The sequence below is a fragment of the Vulpes vulpes genome, chromosome 13, assembly GCF_048418805.1.
Source record: "Vulpes vulpes isolate BD-2025 chromosome 13, VulVul3, whole genome shotgun sequence".
NCBI classification, from domain to species: Eukaryota; Metazoa; Chordata; class Mammalia; order Carnivora; family Canidae; genus Vulpes; species Vulpes vulpes.
Genome location: NC_132792.1, coordinates 32,500,858 through 32,515,279, shown reverse-complemented (window position 1 = coordinate 32,515,279; position 14,422 = coordinate 32,500,858). Strand labels below are relative to the sequence as shown.

The 14,422-nt window shown below is 45.6% G+C and overlaps 1 protein-coding gene across 6 annotated transcripts in view; it reads left to right on the top strand.

Annotated features, from left to right (window-relative positions):
• The window catches only part of BAALC (BAALC binder of MAP3K1 and KLF4), an 81,236-nt gene extending 67,187 nt beyond the window's left edge, over window positions 1-14,049 (top strand). For 3 of the 6 annotated variants that reach the window (XM_072734115.1, XM_072734114.1, XM_072734116.1), the window contains exons 2-4: window positions 692-858; window positions 11,020-11,078; window positions 11,688-14,049. In XM_072734115.1, the coding sequence (XP_072590216.1) occupies window positions 692-858; window positions 11,020-11,031 (179 nt within the window). In that variant the 3' untranslated portion in view covers window positions 11,032-11,078; window positions 11,688-14,049. The remainder of the gene's footprint in view (window positions 1-691; window positions 859-11,019; window positions 11,079-11,687) is intronic. The other 3 variants (XM_072734112.1, XM_072734113.1, XM_072734117.1) reach the window with 2 other exon arrangements.
• Window positions 14,050-14,422: the final 373 nt, after the last annotated feature.

Here is a 14,422-nt window from a genome sequence, read left to right as displayed (position 1 = left end):
CTTGTAGGAATTTACCTTAAGGAAGTAATTAAGAATAAAGCTTTACCCCAAGGAGTTTCAATCACAGTCACATTTACTGTGAAAACAAATAACCAACGAGAGGGGATTAAATAAATGATGACACAGGGTGCCTGGCTGGCTCAGTCAGTAGAGCATCCAATTCTTGATCTTGGGGTCATGAGTTCAAGCCCCACGTTGGGCATAGAGCTTACTTTAAAAGAATAAAAAAAATAAACCGATGGTGACACATCCATACAATGGCAGACTAAGTGTGTGAAAACTGATGGCACATTATTGAATTGCATGGAAAAATGGCACTGATGTATTTTTAAGTAAAAATTTCAGGTTATGAAATTATTTTAGGGTCTCATTTTTGTCAAAATCCCCCCCCCCACACACACACACAAAGGGGTGTCTGGGTGGCTCAGTCGGTTAGGCGTGTGTGACTCTTGATCTCTGGATTGTGAGTTCAATCCCCACATTGGCTCCACCCTGGGTGTAGAGCCTACTATAACATATATGTGTGTATTATATATATATCGCACACATATGTTCTTTTAGAAAAGAGTAGTTCTGCATGGTGGGATTCTGTGACTTATTTCCTCTTTGTAGCTTTTTCCCCACATTCTTGGGGATTGTAGCAACTGTCATGTGCCAGACTCCAGTGCCATTCTCTGTTTCCCTCCCCAAGGTATGCTGGAAGATGGACTGTCCTCCAATGGTATACCCCGATCTGCAGCCCCAGGTGGAATATCCAACCCAGAGAAGAAGATGAGCTGTGGGACCCAGTGCCCGAATCCCCAGAGCCTCACCTCAGGCCCTCTGACCCAGAAACAGAATGGCCTTCGGACCATGGAGGTAGGTCACAGCCACAGAACCCACTTGGTTCAGGAGAAGGGGGGAGCTGCTCCTCGAACAGGGCCCAGCTGAAATGGTACCCAGGGAAGGAGCAGTGATGGCTCACCTTGCCAGTGGAGATTTTCTACCCCACCCATGTGAAAATTGTTACAAAGAAGATAGCAGGACCCCACCATACCCCAACCCCTTCCTTGAGGGCTGCCGTGTTTTGTTGAATCAGTAGAAATGGGCCCTTACTATCTGCACTCTAAGGGCAGCATGTGTTTGCATAAATATAGCTTTGTTCGAGGATCCCTTCAGCACAGCTCTCACCATCTTGACACTGAGGATTGTACTGGTCACAGGAACCAGTTTTGGGCCAGGCAATCAGCAGGGCTCAGGGTTGACAGGGAAGGAGAGAGAAGATCAGTATGGTGTGGCAGAAGACAAGCCAGCATCTTACCTCCTACCCTCCCCACCAAGGCAGGCAGTGGGAGAGTCCCCAAGGGGGGCTGTCATTGCAGCATGTGGTGCCAGCATCACCCTCAGACTGTTAGTGTTGAAGAAGAAGCGGGGCTATGGCATCCCAGAGCCAGCTGGCATCCTTTGGATTCTTTCCTTTCTCCCAGAGCTGCTGTGTGTGTGTGTGTGGTGGTGGTGGGGGGTGCTCCCCACACTGGCCCTGGCTCCTCCCACCAGAAAGAATGCCCTTGGTAGGCTCACCAGGATCTGCTTTCTCCTCCTCCTCCCGCCCCTCTTCCACTTCCTCATCTGCACCATGGCCCACCCTCCAAATCCACTGCTTACCTGGTGCTGATTGTCCAAACCCACCCCCGTCAAAATTTACTGGTCCTGTCCCCACAGGCCAGCGCCACCTGTTTCCTGAGGCCACAACTGGTTCTCTAATAATGGAATTCTTGTCACATGAGTGAGTTACCTCTCTAACCCTTGGTTAGAAAACCTGTTGCAAATTCAGCTCTAATGCTCCTTAACTAAGTGGCCTGGCAAGAACTACTTAATCTCTGAGTCTCAGGTTCCTTACCCACACAATGGAAATAATACCACGATGAGAGAACAGATGGGCCTGCTCTTTGTAAACTGAGAAGTGCCCTAAGGAAGCCAGCAAGGATTAGCAGGGCATGGTTAGGCACACAGCACCACAGCCCAATGGAACCAAACACCGGTGATGGCTCTTCAGAGCAGTTCCCCCAGCACACACGCGTGGGAGAGCGCTCCCCCAGGGCAGGGGGGCCAGGGCCTTTGCCCCCTGAGCAGCTCAGCTCCAGGAGCAGGTGACACCCGCTGATAAGCCGTCCACGCAGGTTGTTTTCACAATTCAGTGAGCAATGCCTGTGTTGTAGCCACTTCCCAAATAAGAGCAGGGGGCAGAGAGCTTGAGGTCTGAGTGTCCAGACATTTGCTGACGTCCTGGGATCTCACTAGCCACCGGACATCTTGAATCCCTCAAAAGCCATGGCAGAGGTTTTCTATTGACAGTGTCAGTTTACAGGACAAGTTTACCTCTGACTGAAGCTTCTGTCAGCAGAGCTATCTTGTATCCACACAGCTCTCAGCTATGAATCCGCTCAACGAAAATCATTTTCTGCCTGAACCCTCCGGGGCCTTTGACATCTTATCTCTTCCTCCCTGGTCTCCTATACTCTGGGCTAAAGCTTCCGGCACTTTCAGTGACTTCCCTCTTCCTCAACTCTCCCAAGATGACCTACTACTACTTCACAGCATTCTCCTCTACATCATCCAGCCACCTGGCTGATGGTTTTTTGGCACTTCTTAAGAGCTTTCTTTCTCTAGAAAAACTTGTCATGAAGCACGAATCTTTATGCACCTGCCTAAATCTGATTTATAAAACAAGTCTGTGTGTTAAAGGCAATCCTTCCTAGACCTGGAAAACATTCTCCTCAGGTCCTATAAGCATTCCTTGGATTCATTCATGTGCTGTTCTTCCCCTGAGTGCCTTCTAGGTTTCCAGGCACTTTTGTGATGCCAAGGATACAGGAGTGAAAAAGGAGCACAAGCCCTTTGCTCTGAAGCAGCTGCCAATTTTAATACGGGTGAAGCTGGGCACGCAGATAATACAGAATAAATGAACAAAAGCTTTGCCGATTTGAAATAGTGCCATTTATTTCCAGGAAATAACAGGCCAGGAGTGGGGGCTAGCAACTTCTCCCTTCAACACAGACGCCTTCCCACAGTTCAGATTGCTTTCCGAAAGGTGATGGGGACAACTGATGGTGCTAATGGCTGTGAGCAGCAGCATCTCCTGTTCTGACCCCCTCTCCACTTCGTGTCCCATCAAACCAACCATAGCTTCCCTCAGCCCCTGTCTCAGGCCTGGTGTTAATAGGTGCTACCTGGCAAAAAGGAATGTGACAACCACGATCTTTAGCAAATGGGACCTGTCTCCGGGAGGGCTCTTTCTCTTTCTGTACTGTGTCTTGATTTCTTCCAGTCACTTGGGACCTTTCTGACATCTCAGCATCTGAGAAATCCTTGACTGGGTCTTCTTCCCTCCGGCTCCTGCCCTGAGCTCGACCAAAACACAAGAGGAAGTTCTCTAGCTGCTTATCCTCTCCCGCTGGTTAACTGCTCAGGAACTCGGGGCTGCCTCCAAACATTTGCTTTCAAATCTGAAAGTGCCATTTCCTCAGCCTTGGGACTCTGTTTTCCTCCCCCTAGAACTATCTCCTCAGGTATTTGGCCAAGGTGGAAATGTATGTGTGGATACAGCTCTGAGCAGACAGGCCTCGAGCCTCCCAAGGAGCCCTCATGTCTTCCGAAGCTGTGTCGTTTTGAGTTACTTTATTATCCTTGGCCAAGTGGCCAGACCGCACTGAGCACTTCACTGATGTCCCGACTGACTCCAGGCCGAGAAGCTTCCTCCTTCTGCTCCCGCTCCCCCCACACCCGGGGTCTGGGTGCCAGCGAGGCAAGGTCCGGTCCGGGAAAGATGGGAGAAGCCTTGCAGAGATGGCTGTGGCCAAACAGGGGGGCCTCATCCAGCAAGGAGGCTGGGAGAAGCCCAGAATTTCTCCTGGGTTGTGGCGAGAGGAGATACACGAGAAGAGTTTGGAAAGTAAATATGAGTTTCTCCTAGGAAAACACAAACGTGACATTAAAAGGAGGGAGACAACAAAGGAACCCATTGAAGAAAACCAGAGAGGGGTACCTGCCAGATGGGCACTTTGATGCACGTTCTAGTTCGAGTCTGGGAAAAGGAGGCAATTAGCAGTATAGGGATGTGGAGGGGGTGTGTGTGTGTGTGTGTGTGTGTGTGTGTGTGTGTGGTGATTCTCACTACCTCCGCACATGCAGCTACCTTATATAGCTGAAGAATTTCAAGACTCATCTGTTTAAGGGTCTGTAGAAAAGCCAATTCCATTAGAAGACTTTCAGGCTCCTTTGCCCCCGAACCACCTTCATTCAGGATTATGAACCTAGAATATGCTAACTACATGCTGATTGAATGCGGCTGGTGAGCACTTCTGGAGAATTAGAAAGGTTTCCCAGGGCACCAGGCCCACCCAGCCCCTCCAGCGCCACCATCCTGTGCTTGAGGACTGTTCTGTGGGATCCCCAGTGCTTCTTTCAAGCAGATTCTGCTGCCTTCCTGGTGTTTGATCTACCTGAGGTTCACGTTGAAAAGCAGTAACTCCTTTGGCACTTGCTACCGGACAGGTCTAAACCCCTATGCTGAGCAGCCTGAGTACCGTGCATGGGGCTGTGATGGGCACAGGATTCACTCCAGGCTTGGGGAGCTCTGGAGAGTTTTGCCTGAGGCGTGACCTGACCCCTGCCTTTGGAGGCTAGCATCCTGGCCCTCAGTGGAGTCATCAAGATCAAATGTTTTCTGATGACCTTGAATTAATGCCATGAAACAGCAGCAAATAAAATCACAGAATTTGGGAACAGCTAGATGTTAGTTATTGCTTGTCTTCCTTTAATAGGGCTTGACTGAACAGGAGAAAGATGTCTTGAGTTGCAGCTGACTAGGCTCGGTCTTTAATCTTTTGGGAAGGAAGAGAGGAGGGAGTGTCCACAATGAGCCAGGCACACTGCATATGGCATCATCTTTACTCCTCACTCTAAGGGGGAAGTAGCATTTCTCACTCAGGAAAACAGGCTCAAGAAGGTTAGGTATTTGGCCAGCATAGCACAGGGAGTAGTCATGTGACTGTGTTGGACTTAAAAAAAAAATAGAGGGATCCCTGGGTGGCTCAGCGGTTTGGCGCCTGCCTTTGGCCCGGGGTGTGATCCTGGGGTCCCAGGATCGAGTCCCTCATCAGGCTCCCTGCATGGAGCCCGCTTCTCCCTCTGCCTGTGTCTCTGCCTCTCTCTGTCATGAATAAAAAAATAAAATCTTTAAAAAAAAAATAGGTACGTGCACTCTTTAATTGTGGTTCATTTTGTCTTTAATGGAGTACCATAGATATGTAATCATTAGATACTTATCAATCAGTAGATACTTATCAATCATTAGATTATGTATCAAGATACCATGATATGTAATCATTAGAAACTTCATATTATAGATTCCTGAGTCTAGGACACAGCCACTGTATCTAATATCCTTCTAATTGGATATGGATGAAGGAATTATGAAGGAGTTATTCACAATCATAATAAATTATTAAACCTAAGTCACTATCAAATTAAATATGCATTTGTTTATTCTGAAATGCTGCAAAAGTAATAAATACAAATGTAAACCCAGATCTGTTTGCCTCCAAACCCCATGTTCTTCCTTCTATTACCGAAAACAAATCAGTGGAGAATTCAGAGTAAGCTTTGGCAGAGTTGTGGGAGGCTGGATGTGGGACCCAGTTCCACCATCTTCAGTTCAGCCTACCGTCTATATCAACATTGGCCTTGGGCAAATTATGTTGGCTTGAGTGACTTTCACTGCCTCTTTGGAAAAGAAGGAGTAGCACCATTTCTGTCTCTCAGGGACAGTGTAAGAAACAATCAGTTTCTAGGAAAGTTATAGGGCAGGACAGTGTAATGCAAACAGGTGTGCTATTCCCAGTGCATCTCTTCTCTTCTTTCTAAAGATTTCTTCTCATATATGTGTTCACCAAGTTATTTATTGGGTATCTATTATGTGATAGGCACTAAATTATATTCTGGGGATATATTCTGGTCAACACAACAGACTGGGTCCCTACCTTCTTGACATTTATAATCTGATGAGGGTGTAGAAAATATATGAGAAAACAAGCAAATATATGATTCAAACCATAGTTAAGGCCAGGAAGGAAGTAAAGAATACTGGGAAAGAGAAATCATTAGCTGTGGTTACCCCAGGGGAAAGCCCAAGTGTGGCCAGAGCATGGGAACAATATTACTTTTCATCATGCCCTTTACTCTTTGAATTTCTCTACCATAATTATGTACTGGTTTTATAAGTAAAAAATACACTCAAACAGAAAAATTGATGTCTCATAAATCATAATCCCAGGGGCTGCCTGGGTGGCTCAGTCAGTTAAGCGACTGCCTTCAGCTCAGTCCGGGGATCCAGTCCCACGCCAGGCTCCCTGCTCAAGGGGGAGTCTGCTTCTGCCTCTCCCTCTGCCCCTCCCCCACTTGTGTGCACTCGCTCACTCTCTCTCGCTCACTCTCTCTCAAATAAATAAAATATTTTTAAAAAAATCATAATCTTAGTAAGCCTTGCCTTTCTTCCTTGTGTGTGAGGAACTGTAAAAAGGTTCAGGTGATCCCATGTCAGGTATAGATATACTTCTGGAGTCAAAATAAAGTTGGGAACATCTATACTCCCATTTGAGGGGAAAGTGAGAAAGGGTTGAGCAGACTGAGCTGCAGCCCTGATCCCAGGCCTTCGTGGAGCAGCCACACTGCCCCCATTTCCACTGGGGAATGGGCCAGTTGTTGACTTCTAAACCCCAAGAGATTAAGTCCATCTGGGTTTGAAGATGCCAGGAAGTAATCACAGTCAATCTGGTGACCCTTGAGAAGTGGCAGCCAATAAATTACTTTTAATTAAAGAGGCAGGGTCAAGGGGATCCCTGGGTGGCGCAGCGGTTTGGCGCCTGCCTTTGGCCTAGGGCGCGATCCTGGAGACCCGGGATCGAATCCCACGTCGGGCTCCCGGTGCATGGAGACTGTGACTCCCTCTGCCTGTGTCTCTGCCTCTCACTCTCTCTCTCCGTGTGTGACTATCATAAATAAATAAAAATTAAAAAAAATAAAGAGGCAGGGTCAAGAGAACTAAAGTCCGTGATTCACAGAGTTCTAAACCTGCAGAAATTAAAATGAGGCAGAGGGAAGAAGAGAAAAGCTATAAAGCTGAGTGGGAAACTAGAGGTGGCCCATTAACAAGAGTCAGTGGTGATAAAACTCACAAAACAAGAATTTTAGAACTGGGGGAAGGATTGAATTAGCAGAGAGCCACAAAAGAAAAAGATGCCAAATAGGTTTCTCTCATCACTGACTTGGGACCAGATTTGTTTTGTTTTCTTTTGTTTTGTTTTGTTTTTAAGCCAGTAATTGCAATTGGGACAGATTTTCTTTGCCTGTAGTTAAATCAAGGGAATGGGATATTAAACAAAAAGGATTGGTTGGGGTGCCTGGGTGGCTCAGTTGTTGGGCATCTGCCTTTGGCCCAGGGCATGATCCTGGAGTCCCAGGATCGAGTCCCACGTCAGGCTCCCTGCATGGAGCCTGCTTTTCCCTCTGCCTATGTCTCTGCCTCTCTCTCTCTCTCTCTCTTTCTCTCTCTCTCTCTCTGTGTCTCTCATGAATAAATAAATAAAATCTTTAAAAAAAAGGATTGGCTGGTTAAGAGCCACATCAGTGGGGAAAATACCTGTTATACACAGTATCTGAAGAACAAAATGGGATAATTGTTCCATTTATGTGGATAGCTCTTCTCTTGGAGGAGAGCAAAGCAACTTCTCAGGGCTTTAGAGAAAAGAGCCTGGCATTGTCATTCTCTTTCTCATCTTCTCTCTCCCTCTCATTTGGGCTTGAAGTCTGAGATTTCCAAGTTGTAAGTAGATTCTAGTCAAAACGGACCTCCTGAATGTCCGCGCTGCTGTACAAGAGGCAATGCCTTTCTGCTGGTGTCTCAGACTCGAAAGCTTCTCTTTTTATAAAATACTTCCAAGAGAATACCTTGTTGGTCTAATTGTTTAACTTGATAGAGTTAATATCGTGTGATTGTTTGAAGGTGGACTTGTTTATGGCTTAGAACCTGTACCCATCACTGGAGTACAACACCATAGTTGTCCTTTAGCCAAGTGCATACCTCACAGGATTACTGTCGGTGTTGTTTAGAAGTAGCAGGATCAAGAGCCATAGTTCCAGTAGAATAAGAAGGTTTTCTGTTCAAATTTAGTACGTTTGACATCATCATTTTGCAAATAGAATTAATGTTTGCTCTGACTGGGCTGACTGTCTTGGTTTGCAGGGGCCTGAGCAGGTTTCCAGAATGGAGGACTTCAGTTTTAAAACAGGCCAGCTGGGGCATCTAGGTGGTTCAGTCCATTAAGCATCTGCCTTCAGCTCAGGTCATGATCCCAAAGTCCTGAGATTGAGCCCCAAGTTGGGCTCTCTGCTCAGTAGGGAGCCTGGTTCTCCCTCTCCCTCTGGCTCTTGCTCTTTCTTTCTCTCTCTCTCTCTCTCTCTCTCTCTCTGTGTGTGTGTCTCACCTTATCTCAAATAAACAAATAAAATATTTAAAAAGATAATAAAAATAATAAAATAGGCCAATCTTCGGCCAACTGGGAAAAGTTGGTCACCCTATTAATGCTGAGTGACATGCTTAATTCTCTCAAAAAGCCCCACAAAGAATCAGGCATTATTTCATTTTTCAGGTAAGGGAACTGAGATCCAGAGGGTAAAGTAACACGGCTTGTGGCAGCTAACTGGTAACAAAGCCTTGTCCTATGTCCAGGTCTGTCAGGCTCCAAAGCTTGTGCTCTGAACACTGTCACTAGGTGGGCTTCAGATATACAAATTTAAGAAATTGCAAAAAGGAAAAAAAAAAGAAATCACCCCATTGTGCTTGAGATTAAAACTATACATATTCTGTAGCTGTTCTGGGAATGACTATTTTGTGGCTTTGGACTCTTAGATAAGGAAATTAAGAATCATCCAGCTATTGAATTTTTGCTTATATTTTTAAGCTTAGAAAAGCAGACTAAGACATAGAGCAGAGCATTTTCTGTGTGTAATCTTTAATAACCTTTTCTGAAATCTTGCCAGTATCTCTAGAGAAAAGCAGTTATACCATTTGGAAAGTTTACATTTCTAGTCTGGAAAGCTCTCTTACTGCCCACCAGTTCAAGCGGAATGCTGCTGTCAACTTGGCTCATTTTAAATAAAGCCCCTGTGTCTCTATCCCATGCCTAGTCCTCAAAGCTTGTATGCAGTAACACCCGAAATGCAAATCAGGTGGAATTGGCCTAGTAATTGCCGCACTTTTTTTTTTTTTTTTTTTTTTTTTAGTGCAATTGGTTGTGGGACTTTAGGAGTTCGCTGCTTTTAGGGAAAAATAAACCCATCAAAGTCACTGCTTGCTCTGTTGCCAGTTCAGGCTTGGAAGAGCTGAGTGTAAGCCTGAATCCTTAAACAGCATTGACTTCTGGTTGTTCAAACCAGGATGTATTGACAAGCGCAGTGTGTTCATTCATTCATTCATCCACTAATTCAGCCAAACTGAAATTAGGAGCCTGCTGTTTCAGATGGTGCCAGGCACTGAGAACATGAGGGGAGCAATGATGTCCTAGCTCATGGCATTAGCGGTTAGGACTAAAATTGCATGTAGTCAAAATTATCCCTTAAACAACCGTCAGATCACCCATAAAGTATTCTTAGGTCATGTTTCCTGGAAGCAGAGCCCAAGATGAGGATTCTTGTACAAGCAGTTGATTGAAAGAGTCATCTCAGGTGAAGCCCATATGGTGGTAAGGGAAGCAGGATGGGAAGGGGACCCAGTCCAGCAAATACGTGAGCCCTACTGAATCGCGCAAGGAGCTTGGTCCCATGGAGGCTCTGGAGCATGGAGGTGTCCTAGATTTATATCTCCTTGAGGCAAAATGGCCAGCATTTTGTATCACTAACAATCAGATACTGGCTTTGCGCTGTCTCCAGGAATTAGTGTGTGACCTCTGTAGCATTTCTGAGCAAGGTGACTCCAATTAGATGAGGGCAATTCTCAAAACATGGGTGCTGCTCTGGGCAGTAAGCTGCTGGAACTCACAGCCATTGGGGGATAGATGCACCAGGCACGGAAAGAGAATTTAGAGGGAGCATCACCAGCAGCTACTGCACAGGATTTATGTGACAGGTTACAAACTACATAGCATTTGCTAGTAAATAAAACAGGCCCATGTATTTTTCTCCAGGGATGCAACAGCCCATCATTTTTTTGGATGCACTACAGAGAAAGTAGTTGGCTTGTATTCAGGGGTCATGTTATATGAAAAACATGCATCTATCAACACTCACACCCAGCATGGGGAGGTGCTCATGCCCTGGGAGATGCTCCCTCAGATCTGAGGCTGACTGTGTTTTCCAGGAAGCAGACCTCAAGATGTCATTATATAGGATGTTCATTGGGCATCAACCTCTGTGGAGAGGAGGCGTAGAAGCAGGAGTGGGCAAAGGGAGCAGGTGAGCCAGGTGCAAGCAGCTGCAGCTTACCCCACCCCATGGGGAGCTCTGGAGCCTAGTGGTATGTCAGAGCTTTGTGCCAAAATGGCCAGGCCTTTGTATCCCCCACATTGGGCCACCATGGCAAGGGCATGACCCAGGGTGAGGTGGCTTTCTGCAGCTGCGCACCCCAGTGGGACATGTGGAAGTCATTCACTGACTGCACTTCCAGAAGCAAGGCAGCAGGTCTTTCTGGACTGAGGATGGGACAACACATGTCTGTCTATCCACTATGGAGATGACTCCCAAGACCCCTCTCGTGCTCACTCCAAGTATATCGTTGAGCAGAATGGGCACAAAATCACTCCCTACTAGTCAAAGTTTACTCTTGAGGGGTTGGAGAGCCTACAGTTTGTTTAGTCAATGCTTTAGTATTTAATATGGATTCTGGACTTTTATTTTTGGTTTATCGTCACTTAGAAGTAGATAAGCTATCTTTCTACTTATTATATTTACTAAATCTGTTTTTGGTCCTTTTTTTTTCTGTGACAGGCATTATGTTGAGTACCTTAATGCAAGACTTTATTTAATCCTTACAATAATCTTGTGAGGTAGGTACTGTTATTATTCCCTGACTTACAGAGGAGAAGACTGAGGGTTAGCTTGGAAAAAACTTGCTCATGGTGAAATTATCTAGTCAGTATTTAAACCACAGAGTCTGGGGATCCCTGGGTGGCTCAGCGGTTTAGCGCCTGCCTTCAGGGCAGGGCGTGATCCTGGAGTCCCAGGATGGAGTCCCATGTCAGGCTCCCTGCATGGAGCCTGCTTCTCCCTCTGCCACTCTCTCTCTCTCATGAATAAATAAATAAAATCTTTAAAAAATAAAAACCACAGAGTCTGTCCAGTTCCAAAGCCCTACTCCTTCATTGTTTTATTAAAGCTAACTGTGAAAACTTCCACACTACCTTTTGATGGACCTTAGCCAATTAATGCATTCATTCAATGGTGTCTTACTGAGTACGCCTTATGCCAGGCTCTGTGCTAGGTCAGTATTAGAGTTTCAATAGAGAAATGAGGAGTTTGAAAAGGAGTGTATGTGTGTGTATTCTTGTGGGTTATTCTTCCTGCCTGTGTGTGTGTGTGTGTAACAATCTCAAGAGATGAATGCAAATTTGGATATTTTCTTCTAACTCAATTCATGATGTTAAACTTTTTAACAGGCTAAAAGAGATGCTAAGCGAATGTCTGCAAAAGAAGTTACCATTAATGTGACAGAAAGTATCCGATAGGTGGACAGAAATCGAAGGATGGCGAAGAACTGTGTTAACTAGCAGAGTGTGCTACTAGAAGGGCAGATGGACTCCTTTGGTGCCCTCCACATCCTGGACCCCATGTAAGAGTCTTGAAGAAGAGTGTGACCCTTGCAGAAGATGAATAATGCTGCTGCCTTGAGAGACTGCCTTCCCCAGCAGGCCAGTGGCTGCCTGGGCTTTGAGGACATTCTCAGCCTCCAATTACCACGTAAACATTTTGGCGCAGTACCTGTGTATGGTAATAAGCTGCACATGTGCAATTAGTTTGCCTCTTTGCAACTCCTGCACTGTGGTCTGATGTGAAAGCGGTGAGCAAAAGCCACAGGTGGGTCTATGAAACAGAAGTAGGAGTACATTCCCTGGGGGAAAGATGCTCACATGGATTCTAGGCTCCCTGGCCATGGTAGCGTGCACTTTTCCAGTCAGCTTGCTCTTTTGTTCTCTCTTGCTGAATACCACCTTCAGAAAGCTTACCGTGTTCACTTAAAAGTTGTCTTTCACCCAACGGTAAATCCAGATAAAGGAGAAATTGAGAAACAGGAAAATTTCCTGCTATACATGTTTCCTTAGCTCAGTACGAGATTCAGATCCAATTTCACACAAACTCACTCCATCAACACCCACAGCATGTGTTGGGAGGTCTCCGTGAGGCAGTCACACCCATTTCTCAACTGCCTTCCATGCACCCCATCCTGGTGTCCATGTCAGCCTCCACACCGCAATGTCGCGGTCACTGTGGTCAACGCATCCAACCTAGGATGCTTCCCGGGGCTCAGCCAGACACCACATTTTCAGAGCTTCCCAGCTCTCCTTACCTGCACTCTTGAGTGTTTGTTTTCTCCAGTTGGGTCATTTGCGTGGACACAGCTCACCAGAGGGAGATAACCTAGCACACGTACCAGCAGCACGTACGGCTTCCCCGTGGCGTCTTGTCCTCGGCGCCAGGACTACATCATGTGCTACCCGTGAAGGAGTCACTTTAGAAAGCCCTTACCTGGTTGGTGTGCATTGTTAACCTTGTTGTGTTAACATTGACGTTAGACTGATGCACACTGGGTCAGAAATCAGAGGCAGTGAAAAATGTCTTGATAGATTAAAATCATCTAACATTTCTTTAAACACATTAAAGGGGAAGTATCTTCCTCCAAAGTAACGTAGCATGATTTTTAAAAGACTGTTAACACACCTGGATTGGGAAAGGTAGGACTAAAGTTGTACCAAACAATACCAATAAACTCCATAGTTAGCAGAAATAGGCAGCCTGGTGGTGTGTGTTTATATAATGTGGCCTAGAGAATTGACATGTGTTGGTTAAAATTTAGAAACTTGGCCTTGTTACCTGCCAATTTTGTTATCCCTCAAACACAGACAAGTACTGCTTCTGCTTCCTCCCTCCCTCCCTCCCTTCGGTACACTGTGTATTTATCCATTAAACACTAAGTACCAACCCTGCACCGGGCACCTAGCAGATGCTAAGAGATTTGGAGTCTGGCCAGTCATCCTGAATGTAACAGTGGATTTAATAACTAGGGGATGAAGCTTGACCCTAAGGTGTAGGGTGTGTGTAGTGAACTGCTCTGCAGCAGAACTCACTTTGACATTCAGAATAGGTTTCTCTCTTACACTCTGGATCTGGGTGTTCTCCTAATCACGGCCCAAGCCTTTACCCTACACAAAACTAGTTTTCCCAAACTTCTATCATTTTGTGGCACTTTGAGAAAGGGCTTTTAGGGAACTTCATGTTCTGAAAATTAAAAAGTAATAAGAAAATAAAAGCCAAACCTGTGACTCCCATGCTCCCCCTGGCATTACTCAGCTGAGCCTTCCGCTGCCAAAGGTTGGCAATGATCCTGCAAGCTCAAGGGCTCATTCTCCCAGGGCACATGTGTCGTATTTCTGTGTGGGGTGTTCCTTCCCCCTTCATGTGCTGTCAGTTATGGACGACACCAATTTCTCTTTACATCCTTGTTTTTTTGCATCACTTCACTGCTGCAAGTTGTTTGGGATTTATTAACTTGAAAGGGTGTCTCTGTTTTATATAGAAACAAGGTCTCCCTCCTGGGGGAGAAGGGAATAAAGGACATATATGATCTGCCCCTCCCTGGAACAATCTGGATTTCACAAAGACAGTGATCAGAAGTTAAACCATGTTACTGGAAACTCATCTGGCAATTTTTTCCTGTGTGTATGATACAAGAACTGATTCTTACTATCCTATTAACACTTTCTATTGCAAAGTTTGTGTCAATAAAGTCATCAATTTCAAACATATGGCCAATATGTGTCTTTACTGGAACCTTAAATTTCTATTTAGAACTATTTAGTTTTTTCTTCTTTTTAAGATTTTATTTATTTATTCATGAGAGACACACAGAGAGAGCAGGGACACAGGCAGAGGTAGAAGCAAGCTCCCAGCAGGGAGCCTGATATGGGACTTGATCCCAGGACCCCGGGATCACCCCCTGAGCTGAAGGCAGAAGCTCAACCATTGAGCCACCCAGGTGTCCCTAGTTTTTTCTTAATACAAAGGTCTTTTATAGAAGTGACCTCTTCAAAAAACCTTATGAAGTAGGTAAGAAGAACACCATGCTCCAATTGTCGGTTACAAAAGTATTTGTAGTCATTTAACTAGTAAGCAACGG